The 13,465-nt window shown below is 43.8% G+C and overlaps 1 protein-coding gene across 2 annotated transcripts in view; it reads left to right on the forward strand.

The window, feature by feature from the left end:
* Positions 1-13,465, forward strand: part of GRIA1 (glutamate ionotropic receptor AMPA type subunit 1) — a 117,093-nt gene that overhangs the window by 43,460 nt on the left and 60,168 nt on the right. For both annotated transcript variants that reach the window (XM_071758773.1, XM_071758772.1), the window contains exons 3-4: positions 9,499-9,738; positions 11,100-11,284. In XM_071758773.1, coding sequence (XP_071614874.1) covers positions 9,499-9,738; positions 11,100-11,284 — 425 coding nt within the window. The remainder of the gene's footprint in view (positions 1-9,498; positions 9,739-11,099; positions 11,285-13,465) is intronic.

Here is a 13,465-nt window from a genome sequence, read left to right on the forward strand (position 1 = left end):
TGAGGGTTTTCAAAACCATTTTGTGGCTTTCATAGACCTTAGGTGAATATAACATACAGCCAGGCAGGACAAGACTACTGTGCTATAGTGGTTTAACGCTTGCATGCTAGGTGTATTTTGCTGTGTTTAGACTTCTGCTGCTTCTCTTTTCAGAGGATTCTAATTCTCCAATAACTGCAGAAAAGTTTTCAGGTTTGGAGCAGCAATGGCTCATGTAGATTTATTTTAGAGCATCTGCATTGCTAGCTTAGCAGATACCTGTAGTATGTAATCTTGAAAATGTGAATGTTTCTAGATAACAAGTCAGGCAGCTGGTGGGTTTGAGTCCTTCAGGAGGCATCAGGCCCCCAAGGACAAGATGCTCTGTTCTGTATGTGAAAGGTTTTCTTCGAAGAAGGATGCTTTGTCCTGAATAAGTGCAAGTTCTTCCTTTGCCCAGACCAGATTTCCTGTGGGAGGGGATTTTTGTGTGCTTTTTGTGCACTGCCTTTTGTTTTTAAATGATCAGGGGGACAAATAATGTCAGAAAAGCCAGCAGTAGCTTACCACTAGGGGAAAGGTTCTCTGATGTCTAAGGTTCAGCTGATGTCTAATGATAAGACAAGGGGAAAGAGGTGCAAGCTGGAGCATAGGAGTTCCACATAAATATAAGGGAAAGCTTTTATACTGTGAAGGTGACAGAACACTGGGGCAGTCTGCCCAGTGTAGTTTTGAAGCCTCCTTTGGAGACATTCAAAACCCACCTGCAGGTGTTCCTGTGTGACCTACCCTAGGTGATCCTGCTCCTCAGGCAGGGATTTGATCTTCTGAAATCCCTTCCAGCCCCTAAATTGTGATTCTGTACCTTTCTTTGAAGGAAACACACCCCTGGAGATTATAAAGGGGGTTGTTTAGAGCTGTTTCTTGTCAAGTTAAAAAAATCACTATCTGGAAAGGGAGTCAATGTTTAAGGAAATCCAGAGTTTGCTTTCATATGAATCCAAAGGAAGGAAGTGAAAGCTGGGCAGACCAGGACCAACCCAACCTCACTTTCCCCAGTACTGTAACACCTGCTTTGCCTGGCTGCAGCTGTGAGAGCTGAAAAGCATCTGGGGTCTGACAACTGAGACTGAGAAACCCAGTTCTTACACCTGAGTCTAAATACATGCCCAGGAAGTGTTTGAGATCATGGAAGGATCATTGCAGGGGTGTGTGTATTTTGTCAGGTTCTTTGGCTGCTTTGAATAGAAAGAAGTGGAGGGTTAATAAATTGTTGTTAATTTCCAGCCTGTTATCTAGAGAGTCTTAAAATTAGTTGTGTTAGTTCAGTGGCACACAAGGATCAAGTTTATGCACTAGAACGCAGAACAATTAAAAGCTGGAAATTTAGAAGCAGGAGTAGAAAAAATAGAGACAGGGAAAAGGAGAATGGATTAAAGGTGGTCAGATCTGGCTGCATGGGGAGAAGCAGGCTCAGGGTATGAGACCACATAATTCCTGATGTGAAAGTGTTGATGTGTCCAGGTGGCTTGATCAAACCTGCTGAGTGTGACCTGTCATTCCCAAACAGGCCTATGCTTTCAACAGAGCTCATGAAATCTCACTTTCTGGGAAGATAAATGTTTAAAACAATGATGAGAACTCTTAGGAGAAGAAAAAGAACTCTGCATGCAGGTCAGACCTCAGCTCTTCCAGGTGTTGGCTGAGAGCCCAAAGCGGGCACAAAAAATACTGTGTGTAGACCCAGGACTGTAGAGGTCTCCTGGTCCACCTGGTCTCCTGCTGTTGGTGGTCACCAGATGAGACCTTCCTATTCATACCTGCTCCACATACATCTGCTCCCACTGCTCAGCTGCCTGATAATCACATTGTCATGTCTCTACACGGAAATAAAATTATTGAAAGTCAGCCTGTTCTTCACCGATTGCCAGATCACAAAATTTGGTCCCCATGAAGTAATTTAAAGTATGGAATTCAATGACACAAAATACTGTAACCTGTAGAATACAAATAGCCAAAGCTATTGTAGGATTGTGATGTAAAATTAAAAGATATTGAGGTGATGGGGCAAGGAGAGTGGCTGATACAGAGCTGCAGCTAAGAATGGTCTTGGTTGTTGCCTTCTTTAAAAACCTGGAAGAGTGTATGCATATATATATATATATATTTGTATATATATGTCATAACTGAACTCCATGCCTGGAGGCATTCTCAGGAATGCCACAGGGAACACGCCAGAGACTTAGACCTCAATTTGGTTTCCAGACTGGCACATCTGCAAAAGCATAGACCAGAGAAAATTTTGGAATATGTACACAGATGTTCTATGAAGTAGGAGGACATGGGACTAAAACTGTAGGTATTAATGGAATGAGGAATCTCCTTCCCCAGTAGAAGTAGTGTTAATGTTGGTATAACTTTTCCAGGGAAAGTCCATAATCTAGTTTTGGTATTGCAATCTAAAACCAGTTTCAAGACAAGTACATCCAAAATCCTCATCAGAACCTGAAGCTTTCACTGAAGCTGACTGACAGACTTTAATGTCTAGAAAAACTGCCATGAACAGGTACAATGTATTAAGAAAAGCTATTAAACTAAAAATGCATTTTATCAGCAGTGAGCTCTTCTTTATCTGACACATTTGCTTTCTGCTACTGCTTATCTTCCCTTCTCCCACCCCTCTTTTTGCTCTATTTTAATAATTCAGCTCTTACAGCCCAGAATTAAATTTTGTGTTGACCTAAGAGCAGTGTGCTATTAACATGATGTGGTTTGGGTGCTTTGTTCCTTTCCTCTGTTGTTCTTGCTCCCCAGCAGAAAGCTACACAGTGCTATGGTATTTAGTTTTCCTAGTACAGCACTATCTGCAGAAGGACCACTAAAATACAAAAGGCCATCTAATAAGGCAGCACAAGCAAAATTGGTTCAACCCTCATTCTTCATCTCCTTTTATAATATCACTGTCACTTTTCCATTTGTAGTAATCTTGCTTTAATATTTATGAGTCTGCTTCAGACATGGAGAGTTCAATGAGGACTTATTTTTGGGTTTCTATTTCATTGTAAGAAGTTAGTTGAGAGCCCAGGAGTAACTGGTTTTCCAGAGTCCATGGGGTCCTTAGCAACACCCATCTGTGCCTGAGCACCTTATGAGGCATCACCCCCACCTTCTAGGGGAGCTGCAGTGGAACTTGTAGTGAGGGTTGTGAGCAGGAGATAGGAGCTGGTTTTGCTGAGCTTCAGCTGCTCCAGACAACCCACAGAATGCTGTGGAAAAGCTGTGGATCTGGTGTGGGACACTGGAGAGATGAAGGCAGCAGACAACAAGAACGTAGCTTGAGAGCATGACATCAGGTCTTTAAGCTCAGAATAAAGTCTTGTTTTAGGTCTATACAAACATGGAGCATGAAGCAGTATCTGACCTAAGAGACCAGAAGGGATGGGGCTCAGAGAAAGAGAGTTGCCTTCCCCCACCTCAAGTGCAAAGTTCCCACTAATGATGAGATAACAAACCTGAAAGAGCTGGGTCTGGTCCTGCTAACACATCATATGATCTATTAGCCATAGGATCCTCATCAGCCAACCTGTCCCTATTAGAATAATAACCTAATTTTAACCACAGAATGAGTGGGCTTTTACAAAGTCTGAATGCTGCTTGAAGGGGGTTTAAGACTCTAGCTGAAAAAGAAAATGAGGTTTCAAGAAGTAAAGTATGTAAGTGGAAAAGCTGTGATTTTCCATTTGTCCCTTTGACAGCGAGATTTAAGCCAACTTCCCATGATCATATCTTTCACCACCATGATTATAATTCAGAAGTGCACTTAAATGACTGAGAGTCCGTGCTGTTAATTTTTGTTGCCAAAAGCACCATACCATTTCTGTTTCCTTAAGCTCAGTAGCATGCGAGAAAGAAGTATCTCAAATCCAATTTAATCTCAAGGGAAACTTATCACTTGTCAGGCAGGAAAACTTAACTAAAAAACATTGAAGTTATGAGCACAAACAGTTATGAGAAGCTCTCACAGATTATTGTTTATATATGAGGGAAGAAAAGCAGACCTTGATGTAGAAATCAATACTACCCAGTTGCTAAGATGGTAAGAACAGTAGGGCAGGAAAATGGTGGAAGAGAGCACACTTCTGAGTCTTTTGTCTATCTGAAAGAGAAGCATATATTCCTTGTGATATCACATCAGCCTGATTTGCAGTTGATAAAATTGTGGGACATATCTGCTTGTCAACTAAACACATGCGTGGAGCAGTGGGGGAGTGTAGAATGTTTGGCTTTCCCCTGCTAGAAAAATCTGTGGGAACATGCTGTCATTGGGATGTGCTGAAGAGATGTGCTCTGGCACCTACGCCACACTGGAGAACTGTGAGGACAAACATTTGGGAGGAAAGCTGAGCTGATCCTAATTGAAACAGACACTAGCACTCTTTCATTGAGACTCCATCAGCTTTGCCAACCTGATGTCAGGTTCTCCATCACTCTATGAGGGTCGCCTCCAGGCAAAAAAAATAAATTACGCATGTACAGCCCCCTCATCTTTCCCATGTGTACACACACACACTCCAAATGAGCAAAAAAATGCGTGTGTGAACTGCTCCTTGACACCACTGCTGGCAATGAGTATGTTTTGCTGCAAGTGAGGTGTTTGGGTCTGTGTCCCAGGAACTTTGGGGAGATGAAGGACGTGCCACACTGACATTGGGGCTGCAGGCATTGCAGTGCTGGTCTCTAAGAGTTTACAGTAGACTGAGAGAACTTATTCCACTCAGAGTCTGTCCACATTCATCTTACGATTTTTAAAAGGCATATGTTAGTTTGGTTTCTGGAGTAAGTGCTGTGTGTGATGGATTTGGTGGTTTAAAAGACTTATCTTATAGTCTACATTGCCAGATTGCCCTATTCCTTCCCTGCCTGCTTGGTCTATGAAGAGTAGATTGCTCAAAATCATCCCAATATCTGCAGCTCAGCATTGGAGCTTTCCTGGAGAGGGTGTCTTCCCTTCTAGATGCTCTTCAGATATGACAGTCTCCAGGGTCATGGAGGTCTCTAAGATCTGACAGGGACCATCTGTTTTTTCATCTCTTTCTGCAACAGAGAACATGAGTCATTTGTGGGGAACATCTGCAGATATTTCATTTAATCAGTTTTTTTTACTGCTCTTGTGGCTTTGGGTATTAGCACTCTCTGTTACTTCTGTTCTCTGGCAGAGACACACAGCAGTTGAGTCTCCTGAAAGTCAACTAAACCATATTATTGGCTCCCTCCAGGGGTAACTGGGTAAAACTTAATTGTCCGTGAGATAAAAAAAGTCAGTAGAAATTATCAGATGTCCCCTACTAGTCTTAAACTCACTGAAATGGTGAAAATTCTGCTTCTAAAGGAAATGGCAGACGAGCAGTTGGCAGGATCTCCTACCAGGCTTCTTCTCCAGCTGTGTTCATGGAGACCAGTTCCCTTTTTGCAGTCTTGTTTGCACATTTTCCACAGAATTGCATCATTTTCACTCCTGGAGACCAAATTCTCATTCCCATCCTTCTGTGCAGCCCATTTGCTTTTCTTTCTCCCTCAAATGCCAAGACTATTTCAGCCCCTCTTTGTGGTGACCATTTCTGAAAGAAACTTCTTTGTGTCCCTTCTGCTTTTACCAAAATCCAAATAATATATCTGTCATATCTGACATCTGCTTTTCACACAGATAAACTTCCAGTTCCAAAATATCTCCAGTCCTCCTAAATGAAAAAATCAGTCCTGTGCATCTAATCTCTCTGTGTCTGGTTGAGAGTGTTAGCCAAAAAAAAAAAAAAATCTCCCAGGATTTTTTATAGACTTGAAACATTTATTCTGCTTTCCTATTCCAGAGAGAAAATGTACAGTTTTTTAAGTTGTGGACATGTATTTTTCTTTTTCTTGAAAGCATTTGCAAAGGTGACCAGAGCTGGTTCTCTTCATCTGCCGAGTAGGTGTCCTAACCTGCATATGTTTCCAATAAAATCTGTGTTTCTTCCCTCCAATTTAAAAGTTTTACCTTGCATATTTCCATATAAAAAAAGAAACTTCAGGTACATTGCAGGGCTAGAAATCTTAGAATCTGGGGATTTCAAGCATGAGTGAAGCATGAATGCTTCTTCCTCATCTGAGTTCAAGGACACACCAGCTCCATGATGTCTGTCTATATTTACACAGAGGGATAGGCGAGGCTTCATCCTTCTTAATTTACCACATCAGTCACTTTTTAACTTGAAGAGCTGTTTTTATTTTTACTGTAAGTTAGAAGTGGTTTCAGAACAGTCTGAGGATCTCTGGCCTCACCCGGCTGTAACAGGCACTGTGGAGTTGTGTCCAAAGAGCAGACAGTGGTGCCTGGCTTCTCTGGGTTCTCTTTCCAGTGCAACAGGGTGACAGTCAAGTTAAAGCCTCAGCTTTTATCCAATTTTATTCATAGGCAGCCTCAGTGAGAAATGCTGTGCCTGGAGAAGGAGGGATATGGGACATCCATAGTGCTTGGTGCAGCTCTCATTGGGAATGTCCCAGCCTGAAATCCCAACCTGATCAAGTATATAAGAGTGATCAGGGTGAGTGTAGTAGTAATTGCCATGGTTATCCATCATTGTGAACTGTATTTTCTGAGGCCATGTTTAGAAGAAAACTTTTCTGCAATTAATTACCAATTCATTGTAATTTAATAGCACAGTTATAGCCCAGAATAGGTATTCTCTGTCAAAATATTTGCTTCCTTTTTCTAAGGTTTATAGTTCTTAATAGTACGTTATTATGGAGTTGCAGAACAATCAGATGAGAGCACAGTCGTTAATAAATTTGCTTAATAAAACAATTAACATAAAGAAAGTCTAGTGATCTCTTAGTGTATTAAATAAATAGCAAGGATCGTTTTCTTAGTTTTGCTGGGTAAGTTCATTTGAAGCATCTGTAACTTAAAATAGCCCTGAGTTTTAAATTCTTTTGCAGCCACTGGTTTTAAATTATGTCAGGTTCAGTCCCAGAAAGGTGGCTGCAGTTCTCACCCTCTTCATGTTTCCAGGTTAATTGGTACAATAGTTTCTTTGTGGTTTGTTGGGTAATAACCCTCAGCAAGACTTTTTATAAATTATCTGCCTTGTCCATGGCTCCTCTTAGTCTGAAAGTACAAAGCGAGCTGGGGTACTTTCCAAACTTGCTAATGATTCTGTTCATTCTCCCAGTTGTCTCTGGTGCAATCTGTTTCAAATGCTGGGATTGATGAGTATCTGAGAACAGTGTAGGAGGGCTGCCTGAGTGTGACTGAGCCACAGAGTTAAAAAAAATATAATCTAAAAAATAATAGATTCATTTAAAATAGAAGATAAAATCCAAGGAAGCCATGTCTTGCCTAAAACAAAACAAAACAAGACAGCTAAGTTTATTGTCTGGATTATTGATTGTGCTGGGTTGTTCAGCTGCCCTGAGAATGTCACTTTAATCATTAGGTGAGCCTGAAGCCTGTGTCTCCAGAGATCGTGTTCTGATCTCTTACATACTGTGCATTGCACTGTTCATTAGAGCCACTGCTCCAGTCACGTGGAAATGATGTTCAGACTATTTCTATCCAGATCTGCTACTTTTCTTTCTGAATGTGTCAGTCCCATGATGAGGGCAGTGACTCCAGCTGATACAGACACAATTTCTGATTGCAAAGAGACACGTTGCTGTGAAAATAAAGAGAAGAGGATTTTATTTCCATTGTGGTTTGGGCTTTGTAAGAAGTCCCTGCCCTGGAGAAATATGAATTCCCTTGGGGGAAAAGGGTGCTGAGCCATGTGAGATCACAGACACCGAATAGTGAAAAGAGGATGGGTGACCCTGGGGACAAACTGCTGGGAAGGGATGCCCAAAATCTGGGCTTAGTTCCAAGAGGAAGGAAAAAGTCTCACCCATGTAATGAGATACAGTTCTCTATACCCTGTGCAGTTTCAAAAATCTGTCTGCTTCATTTTGGTAGTGAGGTGGGAGTGGGGACTCACTTTGCATGGGGAAGGAGAATTTCTTCCTCTTGCCTCTGAATATTTGGTGCTGGCAGTAGAGAAGGGAGGAATAAGATATCCAGGACAGCTGTTGGCCTGTTGCAGATGTTTTGTGGTCCCTGCTGGAGGGGCAGATTTTGGATGGAGCCCAGCTCAGGATGCAGTAAGTTTGTGTTTAGGAGCCTCTCTCCAACTACACATGCAGAAGGTTTGGTACCAGTGGCTACCAGCAGAAACCAGCTCAAGGGATTCCCAGGCAGTGCAGAGAGCTGGTCAGGGGACCCCAAAATGTCACATTCAACTTCTCACCTTCCATCCTGTTGTGGGGGGGGGGGGGGGGAGCTGGCAAGTGGTGTGTGAAGTGTTGAGTCAGTATAAATGTCACAGCCAAAATCTTCAGAGTCAGGCTGATAACAAGAGGAGACACTAGTGCCAGGAGTTCTGACACAGGGAAAAACATTGTCACTGCCACCACCTCTGGCTTGGAGATTTATTGATGGTAACTTGGGATGTGCCATAAAAAGGGATGATATTAAACGAGCCTGACTGTCTCAGGAGCTAAGTTTTACAACCCAAAGTGTGAACTCTCTGTCTCACTGAGATCCTGAGGCACTTTTCCAGCAGTTCCCATGATCTCATTAAGTGCCCTTCCGAGAAGGGCTCTGACCTGAGAGAGCCCTCCCTGCACAGCACAGTGCCAGCTGGTTGGATCAGACACAAATAGCCACTGGAGAACCCAGCATACACCTTCAGAGCTTAGTGATGAAGACCTCCCTGGACACCACCACTGCTGCTCTGGGCCAAGAGCCATCCCCACCATGGCTTTGTGAGGAAACCAGAAATTACTACAGAGATGTCCCAAAGTACCAATGCACCCCTGGTGTAAGAGGATCTGACTTAAGTGCCAGCAGCTCATGCCCAGGGACAAACCTTCCTGTAGCTCTGTTATTAAGCTGTGTATTGAACCTTTGCTGAGATGCCCTCTTCAGCATGGTCTCAGCTTCTGAGGCCAAACCCATGGTTTCTTTCTGAAGTTGTTGGCTGAAAAGGGCTGTGCTATGATGCAAATGCTTTCCCCCTGCTCCTTGAATGCACACAGGGCTGCAACAGCAAACTCTAGCTGAAGCTGCCTTCTTCCAAAAGAAAGAGGCCAGACAGCTGCCATCCCAGGCAGGCAGGGCTTGGTGAACCATTTGGGCTCAGGGTTCCCTTGTTCAGGTAACACATTCCAGAAGCAGCAAACCTTCAGCAGTCTTCAGGATGCTGAATTTGCTCTCCTGTGTCACTTCTGCCTGTCAAAGCAAAGCAGGTCTGTGGAGATGAAGGGCAGAGCACCCCTATGGCCACAAGCCCTGTTCTTCACAGGTTGCATTCACCAACCCCCAGGCCTCTAGGAAAACGATCTAGTCCAGAGAGCCTGCAGCTGATCTGGTGGAAAATGTTCATTTTGGTAACTTCCCTGAGCAACTTCCTTGTCCTTCTGCCCTCAAATCTTTTCTCTCTGTCCCTCCAGTCTGCTCACAGTTCTCCAAGGGTGTCTATGCCATCTTTGGGTTTTATGAGAGAAGGACTGTCAACATGCTCACTTCTTTCTGCGGGGCTCTCCACGTCTGCTTCATAACACCAAGCTTCCCTGTTGAAACATCCAACCAGTTTGTTCTCCAGCTTCGCCCAGAGCTCCAGGATGCTCTCATCAGTGTCATCGAGCACTACAGTTGGCAGAAGTTTGTGTACATTTATGATGCTGACCGGGGTAAGTCAGAAGTACAGAGGAAGAGTTACCAGGAAATTAAACACTGTCATCTAAATGTAGTCTCTGCATCAATAAAGCCTCTTACTCCATGTTGCTGGAGTCCAAGAGGGTGGCTAGAGGAAGGGTCACCTTATGCCTTCCCTGTTCACTGTTCCTTTTCTAAATATCCTTTACTGCCTAAGGTGGGAATTGCTCTAGATGAAGCATTAGCCTGACCCAGTATGCTTGTTCACAAGGTCAGGCCTGAACCCCATGAACACGAGGGAGATTTTTAATGTATGAATCTGAGTTTCAAATGGGGACACTTTGTATTGAATGGGTCCCCTTATCAAGTCTGTCCATCCTGAGGCCAGCAAGGCCCATGTTCATGGGTGTGAACTGACAGATACTCAGGTCTCACCTGAGCCCACATGCAACTGTGATCCAAGTTCCCTGTGTTAGTGAGTGATAGTTGTCTGTGTAAAGTAAAAAAGCCTTTTTTTGGGTTTCTTGGAATATATTACCTAATTTTCTAAGCCATGAACTGAGGTAGAGACCTCATCGCTCTGTGATTCAGTTTTCTCAACTCCCAGATGCCTCTAAAGCTCTACAAGCTCAGCTTGTAGACTGAGAACAAAATGGGCTTGTGGAGGACAGCTCAGAGGTAAGGGTGATTCACAGCTGCCCTGAAAGCTAATATTAGCTCTTGCAGGGACAGGATGACCTTAAGAGACAAGGACAAGGTGTAAAAGCATCCCACCCTGCTTTCTGTTCTCCCAAAGCATGGTTATGCTGAAAGAACTGCAGTTGGCAAAGTTGTTTAGCAGGATTCCAGAGTGGTTCTGACTACTCTCTGAAAAAGCATGCATGTAATTTAGGCAAGACCTTTTTTAAAAATAATGAAATTTTCTGATGAGATGCTGCTGAAGATCTGATAAGATACATTGTGAATGCTGAGGGTGTCCCTGACCCTAGGAGCATAAAACCTAAACAGATCAAAGATGAGAAGGGAACTATGGCCCAAAGAAATCAAGTGATTTGGGTAGTGACAGACAAGAAGATGGGGATTAGAACTCTTATCTGAATCCCACAGAAGGGCCTGATCAACAAAACTGATCTGCCATTTAAAAAGGAACATTGGGCCTGGAATCATTCTATTTTCCTGTGCTAGGGCAGAAAAAGCAAGAGTCATAAATTCTAGCCCAGCTGCGTTTGGGTAAGATACTGGGCTGTTTGGTGATCTCTGTAGTTCTCTTGTGAGGCTGTATCCAGCCTGGCTTGAGGTGGTTCTGCAGACTGTTAGAAGGATGGAAAGATGCCATTGCACAACTGAAACCTGGTTCTCCCCCTGCTATTCTCTTCCCTCTCTCTTTCCATCACAGGGTTGTCAGTCCTGCAGAAAGTGCTGGACACTGCAGCTGAGAAGAACTGGCAGGTGACAGCTGTCAACATCATGACAACAACCGAAGAGGGCTACCGTGTGCTCTTCCAGGAGCTTGCAAAGAAGAAAGAGAGGCTGGTGGTGGTGGACTGTGAAACTGAGAGGCTGAACATCATCCTTAACAAGGTCGTGTTGGTGTGGGTCTTCAGGAAGGGGTCTTACATGGAGAACAAGAAGGGATCTTTCCCCTGGAGAAGTTCTCCTCCAGATTCTTGTCTGATCCATGTCTCATTGCAGCTCTTACTGTGTGTGTGTGTGTATGGCAGCAGCCTGCAGAGATTGGAGGCATTTCTCTCTTGTTTTAATGTGAAAACTGTAAAGTCATTTACTAGGAGCTCCCATGTATTCATGTGCTTTTGCTGAGCCCTTTACACCCCCCTACTCCCCAGCAAGTCTGCATTGTGCTAATTCTTCCAAGCAGCAGGAACAAGACATGACAGTTCTTTATTCTGCTGAGGTTTTGCTGGGTTTTCCACCTTCTGTGAGTTAGGGTGGAGGTGTGAATAGGCACTGCCAGGCTCCTGGTCCTCCAGCCTCCGTGTGCTGCACCAAGCTCTCACAGCCACTGCCAGCACTACAGAGATGAAGAAACTTTATGGTACATCTGTAGTTTCCTCAGGAGCACTATCTTCAGATGAGGCTGGGTCTCAGCGTCCTCCTAGGGTATCCAAGCTGTACCTGGATTGCATGTTTCCAACTCTCTTATGCTTCACAGCAAGAGAGACAACTTCATTCCTAGCCATCTCCTGACTGTTGTCAGCTCATGACCACAAGGCATATGGGATATGCAACAGAAGACTCAGCAGCCAGGTTGTGTGCCCTGTCTTACTCATCCACAATCTAGATAGGTCACCCAGTAGTGCAAACACAGATTTTCCCCATCCTCTTTCCTCTGTGTCTCCCTTAATGTTTCCCTTGAGTCCAGAATGTGGAGTTCTATGGATAGGAGACCAATACAGACCCATGGATCAGTCCACATGTGTCCTGTCCTCAACTCCAGCCTTAATATCTTTCCCCTTCACACCTAGGGCCAAGGCTTTCCCCAGCACCAGGACTCCTGTCCCACATGGCTTAGAAGGGTGCACTGGGACTGCCAGTATCACATTTCTTAAAACCAGCTCACTCCTACCTCGTGCTTCACACTTCACGTTGCCTGAGCTACCTGTCATCTCCTGTCTCACACCTCAGCTGCTCACTGTCTGTGCCATTTCACCAGCTGCACAGCTCAGCAGTGAGCACAATCCATCCTTGTTGGCTGACTCTGGGTGTTATTTTATTACATATAATAAAAAAACCATGTAGCATGTTTTGTCGTGCTCATGAAGGAGAGACCATGTCATTCGAGAGGATAAAGTCTTCTCTCTGACCATGGAGTTGGTGCAGTGGAAGAATTTTTTTACAAGACCCAGGCAGTGAATTTGCCTTTTCTGCAGGCTTTTCTAGAAGGTATTTTTAGATTTCTAGGGCTAATGATGTTGGGTTTTTAAAGCCTGGCTTGTCTAACAGAAAGTCAAGTTCTGTAGTCAAATATTATCTAGTTTTCCTGACATGAACAGAAAATAAGTCTTTCTTACAAACTCCTTCACGTAACTGGAGCAGGAGTTAAACTTAGCTATAGGTAAAGTTTTTCACAAGAACACTAAAATTCCAGACCATGTGATTATTTGTTTTTCAGTGCTGTAAAAACAAAACAAAACAAAACTATTCCCAGGGAAAGGAGGGACAATGTTGTCTTTTCCTACATTAAAGACAGAGCAATTCTGACAGATGTCTGTGCCTAGGAGGCAACACTCCTGTTTGGAACAGAGCTGTGGATAACTTTTTCAGACCCATGTAGTCCATTTTCATCCTTGTTTGCTTTCTTGTTCTGAGTCCCCAGAGCTTTCTCAGAGCAGAGGTAGTTACCCTGGCATCAGAAGGGGATGCCAGGTCTTTCACAGGGTGCAGATGAGAGGAGGGGGTCAAAGTGTTTAGCTCAGTGTCATGAAATTCAGCCAGAACTTAAACCCAAGGCTGGCAGCAGGGCTCTCAGCTCACCACACTTGTGACCCCTGCGTGGTTGTCACTGCTCTGTTTGCCCTTTTTCTTTCAGTGCCTGAGGTTCAGAGAACTTCCTCAGCCTCTCAGGGATATTTTAATGCATTTATCTTTTTCCCCAACAAGCCTGTCTCTTTTTTTTCTGTGGATTTGTGCTTCCCAGTGAACGGAAGAGCTGGAGTTGGCTGTTTACCATCAGTCCCTCACACACACACCCTGCTGCTTCCACACACTTTAATATCTTCTCCTGAATCCATAGATATGATATGA

Source organism: Heliangelus exortis, chromosome 15 (assembly GCF_036169615.1).
Source record: "Heliangelus exortis chromosome 15, bHelExo1.hap1, whole genome shotgun sequence".
NCBI classification, from domain to species: domain Eukaryota; kingdom Metazoa; phylum Chordata; class Aves; order Apodiformes; family Trochilidae; genus Heliangelus; species Heliangelus exortis.